Below are 17,430 nucleotides of genomic sequence, written 5' to 3'. Positions count from 1 at the left end.
TCGTAAATTTTAAGGTCTTTTTTCAACATCTTGAAAGTTTTTAATCTGTTTTTAGTTAAAAAAAATTAATAAAAATTACACATCCTTACACATTTCCGACTTCACCACAATCGAAAATATTTATTGCTGTTTAGAAAGGAAATCATTTTGAATGTAAGACATATTTCTTTTTGTTTTTTTTTTTTAATAAACTGACGTCAGTATGAAAACACATGATGTAAAATAATAAAAACTACGTTAATTGCAAAGCATTTTTTTACACATTAACATATCAACATAAGTTGTCCGCATCATCAAAAACAATTTAGCATAAAAATATTTCCTCCAACCTTACGCAAAGAAATATTTGTATTCTTAAAAAATACATATAAATAATTTATTACCCATTATAAAAAATCATATATTCTGCCATCTTCATCAGAGTTATAAATATCCAAAGCGGCGTGCTTTTTAATTAATTTCATCGTTGCCGTATAATAAATTAAGTAAAGAAAATACCTCAGAGCAAAATATTTTATTTGCTTTTCTATTCTTTTACAATAAGGAAAATAAATATCTAAATATGCATGCAAATATTTATAATACCAAATAAATTTGTCAATAAAAACAAAAACTATTGCGATTTGCGCCTTTATAAAGATTCAGACCATGTCTAAAGCGCTGAGTATGCGGTAGATTTTTACTTACATATACACGTATGCGTTCATATACATACATATGTGTACAATATATGTACATAGAACATATATTGCAATACAGTTTTAAACACACGCCACCAGCACAATGATGCGTTCACTACAATTTATTTTGTTTTGATCAAATTGAAAGTACACCAAATTCACACAAAGTAGAGGCACTGTCTTGCTGCATGATCAGCAAGCAATTCTGGATCTACGGTAAAAGGAAAAAATTATTTTATAGTAATTTTTGGCTGATTTAAATATAATGGCAAATAGCGCAAACTGACTAATTTGCCTTTTCTAGTGTTTATAGTTATAGTTATTATGATTATCGCTTTAACAAAACTTAACTTTTATTTGTGGATTTGAAGTTATAGGAAAGATTTCAAATCTCTTTTTTTATATCATTTTATCTCGATACTGCATCGGGAAAACACAGTGTAATCTAATTACACAATTAAATAACATCTCGTATGTACCCTGGATAATAGGAATTTATTTCTTTTACATTGCAAAATTAACTTTTATTATTTTGAGTAATTCTTCCTTTTTGTAACAGTTTTAAATGCAATAATTTAAAAAATTTAGTTATATGCCGTTATATTACCGTTTCCGTGATTGTATGTTAAACTTGTTTTGTACTCTAAAATGCATTTTGTCAAGAGGCCGTTAAGTTTTTTCCCTCAACAATTTTGACAGGTTGGCAAGTCGTTTTGTTAAAATTCATAAAAATTTGGAGTTAAAAAAATTATGAATTTCGTTTTGGATGTCTACAAGAGAAAATCAAATGAAATTAACATTTCGACAAACTCTAATCTAGTTATTATACTAAAATTTATGTCCCAAATCTTCTTAAAAACCCGCCAATACAACCTTTTGACAAAGTTTCGCTTGCACATGTTATACTTTATACATTTTGACACAAGTGCTCTTTATGCTAATGTATTGACCAAAAACAGAAAAAACTTGTTTTTGACTCTTTGCCTTTTCGAAAAAGTAAACAATTCCTATATTATGTAGCTTGAATGCTCGTGCTCGCGCGTGTACCACTCTAAAATAGGAACGAATGCCTAATTAAATATTTGTATAATGCAAACAAAATAAATTAAAATGTTTTCTGCAGAAATCAAAATTGCTTCCAGTACTTGATACGTATCCATATCTACTTGTATATGTAAAAAAAAACGCTGGGCTTTTAAAGAACAAATTATAAAAAACTCTTAATGTAAAAAATATGAGCTTATAAAAAAAATTAATAATGTAATTACATAAAAATAAGCCAAAATAATAATGAACTTTATTTTTAGTATTTAGTTTTATAAACTAGTAATACTTTTCTAGGTTTTCATATGAAATATGCGGCTCAATTGTGCCAAATAATTTTAAATACAAGTTATTATTATATCTTTGGACTATGTCACAGAAAATTTAAACTTATACTGATCTACATTAATAAAAAGCTTTTTCGCTTAGCTAGATTTTGTGAGGTTAGAATGATCAGAGGAGGCTATATTTGTTGATCAGGCAGTAGACGCGTGTTATTTTTTATCATACTTTTCATTAATTCCGAATTATGAACATATGTATGTATGCGTTTATTAATAGTTATGTGCATTTGTGTGAATGTAGAGGAAAATATGAGCAGCTTAATTTGCGAAATGCAAAAACCAGAAAGTGGAGAAACATTTTGATCTACTTATGTGAAATTTAGTTTGATCAGGAAAAAGACCTTCAACAAATTGACAATGAGAACGGGCCAAATTTAACAATTACCTTATTTGAAATAACTTTTATTACTCCTCAGCTATTGGTAGTTTAGCTTTCGGATTTTTTTAATTGCTTTTAATTGAATGATAAATATTATCAACGAGACCTTCAAGAGCTATTGAAAGTTCAGCACTTCTTATAAGCACAGCTTGAAAGTTATATTAATTTAATATTTGCTGAGGTTTGTTAAAGTTAAAACTGTGGTAAAATTTTTAATCTGATTCTTTCTATAAATGTTATATTTTATATGACATGTGAGTCGAATTCTTGACATGCTATCCATAATAGCGTTTGGTAAAATTAATCCACCACTAAAAAATTAAGAGGTAAACTGAGATTTTTCGAATAACAGAACAATATTTGATTGATCTTTAAACAGAAATAATATTTAAGATTTTTTTTAATCTACTTTAATTATTATTTTTCTCTTCATTCTATTAGGCTATTGGTCCTATAACGGATCTCAACATCCATACGTTAAGTCAGCGGGATTTGGTCTACAGTATAACACTGGAAGTGCCAACTGGGCAAGAAAATCCTTCTACGCATGCCTGGCAGCTAAGCATATGCATTAATTGCAATACGGCGCTTTGTGCAAAACGTCTGCTCACGCAAACGCCGAGCGCGTCATTGAACGGTGCACCCGCACCACTTACAATTAACCCACCGCAATTTCTAATTAATTGTTCTCTACTTACAAATAACGAGGAATTGGCACTGAGACGTGCTGATAAATCCTTTTCCGATACCTTTGGCCTACTGATCATGGACCATCCACAGTTGCAGCTGGAGCAGGCGAATGCTGGTCCATTAAACAACTTTTCAGTTGGTTCTTTATCGACAACGTCACTGCAACTGGATATGAAGCAGCAACGTTTGCGCCAATTACAACAAAACTTGCAACAACGACTCAAACGTGAAATCGCCGAAACGGACGAGCGCATACAACGCTTTACTGAGCAACAGTTTGCATTGCTAAAGAGCTTTCGCGAAAAATCCGAACAGGAGTATGCATTACTTGGTCGTCTAATTCAAAGAGTACCAGAACAACAGGCAAACGATTTCTTAGACCGTGCACTGCCAGCATTGGAAGTGGTTGGTGGGGGCAATTATGTGTCACGTCGCCGCAATACGATTACTAGTCGTCGCGATATGACGTCTGTTACGACACCCACTACACCGACAACACCGAATCCTACAAGTGGATTGCATATGCTTTCATTGCCGTTGAGCACAACAACGGCTACTACAACAACCAGTGCCATGGATACAACAATAACTCAGGGAGTAGGTGGCACAACAGCACTCACGCCATCAACGACGACAGGATTGACGACGACTATCGTGGGTAGCGGCAGTATTAATCGTCGTTTGTCGAATTTTGATACACCACCGGCAACACCAGAAGCCACACCTATGAGTGTGGGTAACAGTCCCACCTTCCGGCCGCAACAACAGCAGCATTCGTCACTGACACAACATCAATTTGTACGCATTGCGTCCAACTCCTTTCAACAACAGTTCCCTACGCCCACAGTAGAAGTGGGCGACGACTGTCTCTTCGAACTGGAAGGCATTGACGGTGGTAGCTCGGCAAGCGGTGTTGGTGTGAACACGCCATTTAGTGCGCTCGTGTCTAATTTGTCACAAAAACTGCCATATCAACAGCAACAACGATCTCTTAACAATCATCCACATCCGCACCAGCATCAACATCACCACTATCACGGCCGGGATATGAGCGATGTAGACGAAAGTGACGATGACGCTGCTGAAGCGGAAGGTAAATTATATTGTTTTTAAATGTACTGCTGTACCTCAAAAAAACGAAATTTCTTAAACTTATTAATTTATTTTATTAGTGGCTCTTGACCTGGATAGTACAATGCCCTTACCTACGAGTGCACGCCCAATCGTTGGCGGGCAACAGCGACCAGACGCAGCTACGGCAGCTGATGTCATGAATTTTGCGAAGAGTCTGCCAATTGAAATAGCAAATTCACCAATGACTACAGGACGATCATATGTAAACGCGCTGCAAGAAGACGTGAGCCACACAGATATTTGTAACGGAGCTCTAATAATTTATCAAATATTTTTTTTATATATACATAGGAATTGGACAATACAGTCGACATTGCTGCGAGCATTAAAGCACTCGCCAAAAGTGTGCACGGTGAAGCAGTGTTCGGTGATTTACCACGCCCACGCATGCGTTCACAAATTTAAAAGTTTACAAGCACAACGGATTAACTATACTAGTTTGCTCAACGAAATAAATAATCAACAACTTGAGTTAAAGTGCTGAAGTCATCATCAACGCATAATGTTTTTACACAACCACAATGCATATATTCATAATTACGAGCATACGAGTACATCCATTAGAATATTAAGTATAATTAAATATAAGTAAGTAACTAACTTCTCTTCTATTAGCTTTAAATTTCTTTATGAGTCGTTGTAATGGAAAATATGAAATATTAAAAAAAATGCCATAAATTGAGCACATTTCGCTTTGATATTTGAAGAACGTTAAGTACAGCAACAAAACATACACTACATACGCTAAGAATTACACCACCAAAAATTCTTTTTATTGTCGTCTCATGCTGTCTTTTTACATACATTTAATTATATTAATTGGGACTGTAAAATAAATATGTAATATTCGCATAAGTCAGATTAAACGTTTCTTCTAAACATTTCAAAAGCATTTGTACGAAATATGCATATAAACTTGTGTCGCGCTATGCATTATTACTAATACTTTAAAATTTCTCTTTTTACATAAGTTATTATGTTACCAATAATTATAATGAAATCCAGTTTAATTTTTAACTTTAATTTGTAGTAGCTTTAATTTTATGTTTTTACATGCCTTTTCATACAAACAATTGGATAATATAACAGCTTTAATGGAACAAAATATTTGAAAATGCTAAACATAAAAGAATTCATAAATTTACATATATATAAAAAAACAGAAGTATATAATTACAGAAATATATATGTATAATCATAAACACTTTTCTATCGATGTCGCTTTTTCTAACAGGACAACAAATGAAAAATAAAAGATATATAAATTAAATATCAAGTTATTTTACCACATTAAGCTGCTTTAAAAAAATTTTACTTAGTTGCTGTATCCCCTGAATTAGTGATCATTACTTTGTTTAAATAATAATTATGCAACGTTAGGCATAATATACGAAATTCTTTTGTTATAAGCACACATGCAAGACGACACAAACAATAATATTCAGCATCCACACATTAGCTTTTCTGCCTTAATGCATATGCACATATTTGATGTTGAAAAAATAAAAATGGTTCTTCCTAAGCTTATCTACAAACATACATATGCACATACATATATGCCTTACAATACAAATAAACATATGTTTATAAATAAAAGCACAAATTGGACAAAAAGCAGGCGCCGCTACATAATGCTGTGCTTTACCTGTGGTATACGCTACCAGAACTATTATATACTGTATGCTTGCTTATTTACTATGTAATAATATATTTTGACAGCAACAAATTACTGTGTCGCGTTAACAAAAACAAATTGTGGCCGCTTTTGTCGTACATTTGTAATCAATTCTATAACTAGTTCCATTGACAAAACTTCAGTGGTAGAGTTGAAATTAACTTTATAATATATATTATTTTTGCAAGGACTCTGCTCTTAAATATTCTTATTGATTTGCTATGAGTACTCGAGCATACATATTATTTGTAAAATTGATTGTACCTACAGTACATGATTTACTGTTACAAATAAAAGTTTTATATTCAATATTAAATAAGTATTGGTTATTTTCAGAATTTAATTTGATTAATATATGAGTATGGTTAAAAGGTTAGCATTGTTATAGTGCTTCACTGCGTTACTGTTTTTCTGTTAAACCTAAATATAGAACCAAATGTTTTATTATTAGATACAAAAGACAAGTTATTTCATAAATATCTTTTCTTGCATACACATTTACAGACATGATAGTGTGGCAGAGAATGTAGATTTATAGAGAAGGTTCATGGTGTGCCAAATGTTGAAACGTTTTGCTTTTTGGAGGGGTACTCGTCACGATTAGATATGTCACCACCAAAATTTTATTAGTGGATTACACCATAATTTAGTATCATGAGACACGAAATAGTATAATTGAGCATTTTCTGTCTAAATGAAAAAATTATGCTAATTTCAATGTTTAGAAATGTACGCTTACAGATTCGTGTATTTACAATGCGCAAACAACTCTGCATATAATTTATAGATATTCTCTATATATGTATGTACGTATGTACATGATATCAATGCGCATACATACATATGTATATATGTACGTACAAATTAGGCTATATCATGATGAATTCCATAAAATCTGTTGTAATGTACATACAATGAAGTAAGGTTTTTATTATTACCCAAATATTTAATTAATAAAGGTTTAATAAGTTATGTATACAGTTGTAGTTCGAGCTTTCAATCTAAACGGACGTGTTTTCATGCGCTCCGTAGAAACTTTCGAAAAAAAAAAACAAAAATAAAAATAAAACAAAATAAACAAATATTAAAAAAGTGCATTAAGTGCAAGCGTTAGCCAATAACGCCGAAAGTGCAAATCAAAACATAAAAAATCATAAACTGTTTACAAACAATAAACATAATAAAATAACAAATAATAAGTGGGAAATAAAACAAAAAAATACAAAAGCATGAGCGCAGCGCAGCCCCACCAACAAAGCCGTAGGCATTCTCTGAATGCCTGCTTCAGCTTTGCCGAGCCTGCGAGTTCAGCTCTTACCAACAAACAAGGTGAGAAGGATGAGTCATCGCAGCGACCAACTGAGCAGCACCACAAGCAGAGCTTACAAAAAGCAAAAGCAGAAGAGAACGGCAGTCAACAACAGCAGGTACCAGCAAGTACGCTGGCAGCGAAGAACAACATATAGCAAGGTGAGAATGTACCATTAAAAAAAGGCCAGTCTGTACAAACTGGCATTGACCGCTACATTAACATAAAAAGGAAATTAAGTCCTTCAAAGTCAGCGGTCAATCCCAAGAAATTTCAAGGCGGTACACCAATTAAGAATAAACCGGAAGTTTTAAATGGCCTTACTAAGCAATGGATCAGACGACGATGCGTAGGGTACCACCACAGTCGTTAATGCCAAACCACCTCCAATATATTTGCGCGAACGTAGCAGTAATGCTCTCGTTGCTGAATTAAGTAAAATTGTAGGTACTAACAATTTCCATATAGTGCCTTTGAAAAAAGGCATTATTCATATCAACTGAAGAGCATTGGAAGAATGTGGTTTTGGAATTAAAACAGTTGTAAATATATTTAATAGAAACAAAGTACCACAGCCGATGTTTAAAATTGAATTGTTGCCGAATTCGAATCAACTTAAAATAATGAGACCCATCCATTATATAATTTGAAATATTTGCTGCATTGCTGAACCACATAAAAGAAACGGTCCGGTACAATGTACTAACTGTATTTGTGTGGTATGTGGTGATTTACATCCCACTTCCAAATGCACACTTAAGAAAGAAGAGTTAAATAAAAACTGCAGCAATTGCGGAGGAAATCATACTGCTAACTAAAGAGGTTGCCCTGTATATAAAGATTTGAAATCGAAGTTGTCACAGGGCATTCAAGCACGTCGTAACCAAATGTTACAAACACCCCGTAATGAAATAGCAACCTCAGAAAAAAGTTAAAATCCTATTACTTCTAACAATAATAATATGCAAGGAAGCTATGCAAATGTGGTGAAAGGCAACACTGCGCAAATGCAACTGCCGCAAAATCCTCCAAATGGAGGTATTGAAACTATGGTTATAAATCTTACACAGTGTATGACACAATTTATGTCTACTATGCAAAACATGATCCAAGATTTAATAAAATCACAAAATCAAATGCTGCAAAATTTATTAAGTAAAAAATGAGTTTACTAAATACCTTTATATGGAATGCTAACGGTGTTAACCAACATAAATTAGAGATTATCAGATTTCTGTCTGAAAAGAATATAGATGTAATGCTTATTTCAGATACTCATCTAACAAATAAAAATAATTTCAATATACCGGGATTTAGACTATATGTTACAAATCATTCGGATGGTAAAGCGCATGGTGGCACGGCAGTGTTGATTAGAAATCGTTTAAACCACTATGCTCTAGAATCTCATGCTACACCACAGTTACAAGCTACAACAATATCACTAAAAAATCGGGGTTGTGACTTAAACCTTACGGCTATATACTGTCCACCTCGTTTTAAAATCACAGAAATCGAATTTAAAGACTTTTTTGGAACACTAGGTCAAAGATTTCTACCAGGTGGAGATTACAACGCAAAACACACGTACTGGGGCTCAAGTCTTATTAATCCGAAAGAACGACAGCTGTATCAAACTGTTATAAATAGGCACAATAACCTTGAAATAATATATCCTGGTAAGCCGACATATTGGCCTAGTGATCGTAAGAAAATACCAGATTTAAGTGATTTTGCTATAATCAAAAATATAAATAAATCGCACATAACAGCTGATACATGTACTGATCTATCTTCTGATCACTCTCCTGTACTAATAAAGTTACTTATGTGAACGCCCCATATTCGTTAATCCAAAAGTGGGTCTAACTTCTTATAAAACGAATTGGCTAAAATATAAAAAATACGTCAGTAGCCACATTAATATTGAGTACAAAATAAATACAGGAAGAGATATTGACGAAAGCATAAGAGAAGTCAATGATATAATAACCAGCGCAGCTGTCTTAGCAACACCAAACAAAAGCTATAATCCGCTTGGTTTCAGAAAAATCTCTAATAAAGAAATAGAAATGCTTGTAAAGGAAAAAGGCGTGCAAGACGTGAATGGCAGATAAAATCGCTCCCCTCCACTCAGCTTCAATTGAAAGCTGCTGTACGTAAATTAAGAAAAGCGCTCCAACGTGAGGAAGAATTGAACACCTAAAGGTATTTAAAAGCTGTGTCCAAATTCAAACAAGCAAAATTCCCTTTGGAAAGCCCAAAAGTCCATGAAGCCACCAACTGACTCCAACATGCCTTTACGAGACTTGGGTGGAAATTGGGCTCGAAGTGACGAGGAAAAGGATAATTGCTTTGCAAATCACCTAGAAAAGGGATTTCAACCCAATTTGCCAAAGAACAACTTTAAGCTGTCAATCTTACCCAACACAACTAAAGAGTCGCTCGAGTCTCTTATGACTTCACCTTCTGAAATCATTGGTATCATCAAAGAACTTAATCCAAAAAAGTCGCCGGGACATGATAAAATTTCCCCAAAAATGCTAATTGAGTTACCAATTATTGCTGTAGAGGTGCTCTCTTTGCTCTTCAATGCAATTCTTAGTTTCGGATACTATCCAATTTCATGGAAAAAGTCGCAGATTATCTTGATAGATAAACCTGGGAAAGACTTAACACAGCTCTCTTCATACAGACCAATCAGTCTTCTACCCTGTCCTTCAAAAGTAATTGAAAAAGTATTACTATCAAAGATGTCTCCTTTCCTCCACGTAAATAACACAATACCAATGAAAGCATTTGAGCACAGGGATTACTGTTCAGCAATATTTCTAGATGTAGCTCAGGCGTTTGATAAGGTGTGGCACGAAGGTCTTTTATATAAGATTAAAAAAATTTTTAGAATTGTAGAAAACCTTGGAATCTTACTTAAAAAATAGAAAATTTATGGTAAAAGTGGGAGATTTCATATCTGATGAACGACAGATAAGGGCTGGTGTACCCCAGGGCAGTGTTTTAGGCCCAACACTATACACCATATACAGCAGATCTTCCAACAGCTAATAATGTATTAACTTCAACTTTTGCGTATGACACAGCTATAGTGAGCCGTAACAAATGCTACATTTTAGCATCACGAATATTAGCGAAGCATTTAAGTTCTGTCGAAGAGTGGCTAGCGAACTGGCGTATAAACGTGAATGAACAGAAGTGTAAGCATATTACATTTTCGCTAAGACCAAAGATATGACCGGCAGTAAAAATAAATAATATTTTAGTACCCCAAGCGAACGAAGTAACATATCTTTGTATTCACCGAGATAGAAGGCTCACGTGGAGAAAACATATCTCTAGTAAAATAACATGTATGAAGATTAGAGCTGCAAATTTAAATTGGCTTTCAAACAAAAACTCCAAACTTAGCCTAGACAACAAAGTGCTTTTATATAATGCGGTCATAAAGCCGATTGTATGGCATTCAACTGTGGGGTACGACCTGTGCAACTAATATTGATCTAATACAAAGGTTTCAATCAAAAATGCTTAGAACAATCACGTGTTCACCATGGTATATGCGTAGCGAAAATATCCATAAAGACCTTGGTATTCCTATGGTAAAAAAAGAAGTAGAAAACAGCAGAATTAAATATATATCTAAACTCCGAGATCACCCAAATCCTTTGGCTAATGCTTTGGTTCATTCCTGCGATTAAACACGACTTAAAAGAAGAGATATGCCTGCGTATTAAAGAGCGGCGTATCACCAAAACAGCTCAATCACTGCTTGAGTCTGTCTAGTTTTTAAATAGATTTAAGATTTTATTACTTATTGTTAGGCTTTAAGAAAAATCAGATACAATAAATAAAATAATTTTGAAAAAAATGTATATATTTACATACATATTTATGTTTTTGCTTTGAGCATTAAAAGATTTGATAATACTTTAAAAGACTAAGCGGTCGTGCATATTCATATATGTACATATGTAATTATCTGTGCATGTAAACAAATTTAAAAGAACCATACCCATATTGTTTGTAAATTTGTCTACACACAATACTCATTGTTTCATGCGAAAGCTCCGTTGTCACGGACAACTACATGTGTTGTGGGAGAAAATCCCAAGAATGATAGAATACAAGATTACGACGACCGCCATTACGAAACGTTATAGTTCCGTGTTGAGAAGAACAAGAGTGAAAAACTGTCAAATGGCTTGCAAATTGTAAACAGAAAAGAAAACACTTTTGTAAATTCGCAAAATATTATTAATTCTTTCGATTTTAATGAAAAGTTTTAGTGAAGCGATTGAATATTGTTGAGTGAAAAGATTTGAATCATTTCTAAAGAAATATATCGGCCTATTGACAATAAAATTGTCTGTTAAGTTGTGATTCAAATGGAGAAGACGTTTCTTGTGTTGCATATAAATATATACATAAGTATATTATAAGTTCAGATGTATCAGATGTATGAAATTATGATAAAAGAATTGCGAAATTATTAATTTATTATTAAATATATTATTTCTTTTGCAAAATAACACCCATTTTTTGGCAACTTTTAAATCGGCCGGAAAACTGAAAAAACTCGTTTTCGATCCTTTAATTGCATAATAATTATTACAACAAGCCACTGCACATTTCATTTTAAGAAATTAATATATTTATGCTTAGAAATTTAAATAAATACAACAGTACACTTACACTGGTTTTCTTCATTTGAACAATTTCCACACATGCTACTCTATTTATTGTGGATGTGCCTAAAACTAATTATATACATATTTTCTCGCAACAATATTCTAAACATTCCACTGAAATTTTTCCTGCAAAGACGAATGAATTAATATTATTTTGGGAATTTCAAAAAGTGTTTACTTTTCTGTTTACAATTTGTATGCATTTCTATGCTTGTTCTTCTCAACGCACAACTGTTACGTCACGAAATTGTTGAACAATGTATTTGTTTTTGTAAGAATTGTCAAGAGCTAAACCGAAAAAAACTAACTGTAAACTAGTGTCGTAATCTTGTATTCTATCATTCTTGGAAAATCCGAACTCTGCGGAAAAAGGATTTTAGAGTTGTAAAATATTTTAAATCGACAAGAGCTTTGTTGCTACTTTTTTCTGTGCTTTGCGGGGTTGACACTTTTTCTTTCTAGAACGAACATCAAAAATTTTTCATTTTATGATTTTTAGCTTTTGCTATCGTCGCGAAGAAACGTTTGTAGGCAAAGGCATGCTCGGGGAGATATAATGGTGTTTGTTTTTATGGATGAAGCGTGTTTGCCTATTGAAAGTTGGTTGCGTTCATGAATGAAAATGCTCAGGCCTTAAGACACATAGGGAGTGGACCACGAGTTACTTGTGTTCATGTTGTTAACGCAGTACTGCGACACTAGCCTCTACGGCTGTGCAATCCACTCACCCCGAGTGGCCAACAGAGGACTTCCACGGTCCCCAGGAGCTCAAACAAGCAACATAGCTTCCACTCTGACAGCACAGCACCACCACAGCATTTAGCGTCACAAACGATCAGATAGTTCGTGGCCTCAACCAGAAACCATCCTGTGAGAGAACGATCCTCGTAGCGTTGGACTTGTCAAAAGCTTTTGACACTGTCAATCACACAACGCTACTGCAGGACATTGAACAAACTTAGCTCTCTCCGAACTTTTTCGTTTTTCTCTGTGCGGAACCTAACACTTTCCCCCACCAAATCCGCAGCGACCATATTCACGAACTGGACGACGGAGTATAGACTTGAGCTTGTAGGAAGACCGATTCGTTTCGTGGTTGCGTCCGAACTGAACTTCTTTATTTTTTCTCCTTTCATGTCGCCAGTTACAAGTTTTTTAAAAATTAAATCAGGGTTGCTTATTCGGATAACATTAGAATAAGTTATGATACAAATTCGAAATTACATCACGGTTGCTTATTCGGATAACATTAGAATAAGTTATGATACAAATTCGAAACTACATCAGGGTTGCTTATCCGGATAACATTAAAATAAGTTATGATACAAATTCAAAACTACATCAGGGTTGCTTATTCGAGTAATATTATAATAAAGCATAATACAAATTCAAAAATACAACAGGATTGCTTATTCAAGTAACATCAAAATAAGGTAACGATACAACATAATACACTAATCATATTTACATTGCTACAAGCTTAATATTGCAGTCGATGGCGTCAAGATTCCGACTGTCAATCCTATCATTTTAGGTGTAACTTTGATAGTCTATGCTCCTTCACTCCTCATACGATCGCGATTGTCGCCAAGGTACAGAGCCGCAACAACTTACAAGGCAATCGACCGACCTGTCCTCAATTACGCTGCACCAATATGGTCGCCTGAATGCAGGGGTACATAGATGAAGAAGCTTCAGACTTGCAAGAACACTGCACTTCGGACCGCGACACGATGCCTCTTGATGTCTCCCATTGAACATCTACATTGTGAGACGCTTATGCTCCAAGTTAAGGAGCATATTGATCTCCTCTCCAAGCAGTACCTGCTAGGATGTTTTCGCAGAAAACATTCCTGCAACCACCTGTTTGGAGCGGAGCTGCATCCTAGGGACATCAAGAGGTCTTTCCTTAATTACGTCGACGACATCGAACAGTACTCCGACCGGACTTCGGACGCAACTAACTTCCGACAGGTACTGACCGCCATTCACAGTGAAGCTATCAACACCTTCACTGAATCCCTTCCAGTGAATGACCTTCTTGAAGTCAAATAATCACCCAATGCAGACGAAGAGCTAGAGTTGCCGCCAGAAACACGAGTGACCCTAGCGCAGCTTCGTTCTGGATATTGTAGCAGGTTAAACTCCTACTTGTCCAGAATAGACTGCAAGCCCCACCAACCCCACTCATCTAACACCCTTTTCCCTTTGGTCCGACCCTGTCGAAACAGCACGTTTTCTGGGCCTCCCGCTAGATGACGTCGACGGCAACCTATATAGACTTTATCATCCTAACGGGGATTAGATATCCGTTAGAAAAACAATAAAAACATTGGAATTTAAATGTGCTCTGTCCAACCCACAAAAAGTCGATTTTAAAGCTGCATTTGATAGCAGGAAAAGAAGATGCCTTTATGCCGCTGTGTCTGAGTTTGGTTTTCCCGCAAAACTAACACGGCTTCGTAAACTGAGGTTGAATAGTACCAAAAGCTCCGTCAGGATCGGGAAGGACCTCTCCGAAGCGACTCCCTATCGAGCGACTTCTTCTTTTTTATGATGATTAACCAGATGAGCACTATTCAGACTAAAATTTCAATATTAAAAGTACCGAAGTATTTTCGTTATATTTTCATTATTAGCCTCTCACCTCCTTTTCAATTCCACAATTCAAATCCTACTACAATTTCTCTGCTACAAGTTCATAATGTTTGGTATTTGAGGTATTGAAACGCAACTCGTTCAGAGTGGCAGCTCTCTTTTAGCAGTTTTGTTGTCAGTGGAATAAATATATTGTTATTGGCGCGCTAGTTATAACTATTCCCTTCATAAAATAATTTATAATTAACACATTCTCTATAAAGCAAAGTGTTTAATAAATACATTTATTTTAATAAAATGCAAGCATTTTTGAAAACCGGCAAAAGTACAGTCTCTGATAAAACGCAAGCCAGCACAAGTGGTGCCGGCGGGCCTAGCGCTGAACGCCGCAAACCTCCAGCGCCTTGGGTAGAAAAATAGTAAGTAATAGTTTAATAAGTTAATAGAATTTATAAAAAATGTCAATTATACTTAGTCGCCCAAAGATCGTAGACGATGTCGTCGAACAGTCAGAAGTAGTTGCAGTCTTACGAAAATGTGTGGAAGGAGCCGATTTGCCTAATATGCTTTTATACGGACCACCCGGGACAGGTAAAACTAGTACTATTCTAGCAGCTGCACGACAAATTTTCGGTGATATTTATCGCGAGCGCATACTGGAATTAAATGCGTCCGATGAGCGCGGAATTGCAGTTGTACGTACAAAAATCAAGAATTTCGCTCAACTGACGGCCAGTAGTACACGGCCAGATGGGCGATCATGTCCACCATTTAAAATTATCATTCTGGATGAAGCAGATTCTATGACACACGCAGCCCAGGCAGCTTTGCGACGTACTATGGAAAAGGAGAGTCGCAGCACACGTTTTTGTTTGGTGTGCAATTACGTATCACGTATAATTGAACCAATCACCTCACGTTGTACCAAATTCCGTTTTAAGGCTTTGGGTGATGAGCAAATTATAGTTCGTTTACGTCATATATGTGAAATAGAAGGTGTTAATATCGATGAAAATGCTTACAAGTCGATTGTAGAGATATCTGGTGGTGATATGAGACGCGCTATAACTACTCTACAATCATGCTATCGTTTAAAGGGAGCATCAAATACAATTAGTACAGAGGATCTGCTAGAAATGTCTGGTATTATACCAGAATATTATTTGATCGAATTTTTAGAGGTATGCCAAGCTGGCAATTATTCGAAATTAGAAGAGTTTGTGCGACAAATAGGATATGAAGCATACAGTATTGGGCAAATGCTGGAGCAATTCAATGAACATGTGCTGAGATGTCCCTCGTTAACTAATAAACAAAAGGCTCTAATCTGTGATAAACTTGGCGTAAGATTTTACAGTCGGCAATGTACGATTTGTATAAATAATTCAATTTTTTTTGTCCTTGTAGGAGTGCTCGTTCAGACTACAGGACGGTGGCTCAGAATATTTACAGATTATGGACTTGGGTTGTGCGATAATATTAGCACTAAAATAAAATTACATTCTTTACGTTATATAAGCAAAATCTAATAAACTTTAATAGAATAATGAAATTTGTATGCAAATAAAATGTAATGCAAAAGGCATTTAAACTACTGTACAACTTCAAATTCATCGTCTTCACGTTCACGCTTAACGCCACCACTGCTTCCATCTCCACTTGTATTGTTCCCCCCAATACTGCCAACCGCTGCTGATGCACTTGTGTCCAAATCGACTTCCATTTTAATATCGCCGCTTTCGGGGCCGCTGTTGACAATTATTCCGGTCCCGATTCCTGCCGGTCCACTTGATGTCACTGTTTTAGTGGTTGTTGTGAATTTTATTACTGGCTTTGGAATGGTAACAACCTGAGTTTTTGGTGCAAGCACGGTTTGACGCTTTGTACCACCAGCACCTCCGGCATTTTTCATTTGTGTCTTTATTGTTGACCGGGATTCTAAAGCAGATTTCGTCATTTTCTTTGGTTGACTCGCAGCACGAAGTTTATAATTACAGGCGGATAAGCAATAACGATCAGGAGGAAGTCTCAGACCACAATGTGGTTTAATAGGCGGTAAGGGCATTGCATTTCGGACCTCGGCAAGTTTTGCCAGAATCTAAACAGTGAGTTAAAAAATACTTCATTGTACATTAAAAGGCAATTCAATTACGTACATGGCGTGGTGGTGGGCAGGTAAATGCTTTGTCTAAGACTACTTCAGTGGCAAGCTTGACATCATCCAAATCAATGGTTTTCTTACGAGCATGATTTGCAAACACTTTCGCGTCATCTAGTATACAAGTCACATAACCTGAGTATAATCATAGTACCTTGGTTAGCAATTTTATATATTCATCAATTTTAAATGTAGAAACTTACGATATGTGAATTCCAATAACTGGTTAATAACACGAGGCTCATAGTCCTGAACATTCAGTTCCTTCAATATGGACATTATTACTTGGGCGTCCTTTGGTACATGCTTAACTTGGTTATTTATCTTAGACTTCTCAATTTTTTCCTTTTCGCTAGCCATTACGGATGATTTTGTTCTGTGAAGATTTTTTGTTGACAAGCAAAACAGATTAGTGTCAATTATTCTTCATTGCTTATCGCAGGTAAATGCTAAACAAACCTTAGGGTTACCACGTATTTCAGCTTACATACTTGTGAGAACCCAAATTATTTAAATAGATTTCTAAATATTTTTACTTAAAATATCTATAAAATTCACATCTTAATTTAGAAATAAATTAATAAATAATATTTGAAGTTTATTTAAGTTATGAAATTGAAAAAAGTAGCATTTTTTTCCCAATCATTATGCGGCAACTCTAAAATTTTATTTAATCAAATGTAAAGCTGGAATAAATCTTTCCTTCTGAATCCATT

The 17,430-nt window shown here is 35.0% G+C and overlaps 3 protein-coding genes across 3 annotated transcripts in view; 2 read left to right on the top strand and 1 right to left on the bottom strand.

Annotated features, from left to right (window-relative positions):
- Positions 1 to 6,074, top strand: part of LOC120771185 — a 33,613-nt gene extending 27,539 nt beyond the window's left edge. The window contains exons 2-4 of the mRNA XM_040099076.1: positions 2,889 to 4,230; positions 4,310 to 4,494; positions 4,563 to 6,074. Of these exons, the coding sequence (XP_039955010.1) occupies positions 2,889 to 4,230; positions 4,310 to 4,494; positions 4,563 to 4,676 (1,641 nt within the window). The 3' untranslated portion in view covers positions 4,677 to 6,074. The remainder of the gene's footprint in view (positions 1 to 2,888; positions 4,231 to 4,309; positions 4,495 to 4,562) is intronic.
- An 8,684-nt stretch (positions 6,075 to 14,758) lies between these two features.
- On the top strand, positions 14,759 to 16,141 carry LOC120772158 (replication factor C subunit 4). The gene is made up of 3 exons (XM_040100594.1): positions 14,759 to 14,975; positions 15,032 to 15,899; positions 15,964 to 16,141. Exons 1-3 carry the CDS (start codon positions 14,854 to 14,856, stop codon positions 16,048 to 16,050), a joined length of 1,077 nt encoding a protein of 358 aa, XP_039956528.1. The 5' UTR covers positions 14,759 to 14,853; the 3' UTR covers positions 16,051 to 16,141.
- Positions 16,061 to 17,139, bottom strand: LOC120772159 (transcription initiation factor TFIID subunit 9). The gene is made up of 3 exons (XM_040100596.1): positions 16,918 to 17,139; positions 16,713 to 16,849; positions 16,061 to 16,654 (listed from the first exon to the last, which is right to left on the bottom strand). The coding sequence occupies exons 1-3, from the start codon at positions 17,072 to 17,074 to the stop codon at positions 16,148 to 16,150; spliced, it is 801 nt and encodes a 266-aa protein (XP_039956530.1). The 5' UTR covers positions 17,075 to 17,139; the 3' UTR covers positions 16,061 to 16,147.
- Positions 17,140 to 17,430: the final 291 nt, after the last annotated feature.

This window comes from Bactrocera tryoni, chromosome 3 (genome assembly GCF_016617805.1).
Source record: "Bactrocera tryoni isolate S06 chromosome 3, CSIRO_BtryS06_freeze2, whole genome shotgun sequence".
Classification (NCBI taxonomy): domain Eukaryota; kingdom Metazoa; phylum Arthropoda; class Insecta; order Diptera; family Tephritidae; genus Bactrocera; species Bactrocera tryoni.
This window is presented reverse-complemented; position numbering and strand designations above follow the sequence as displayed.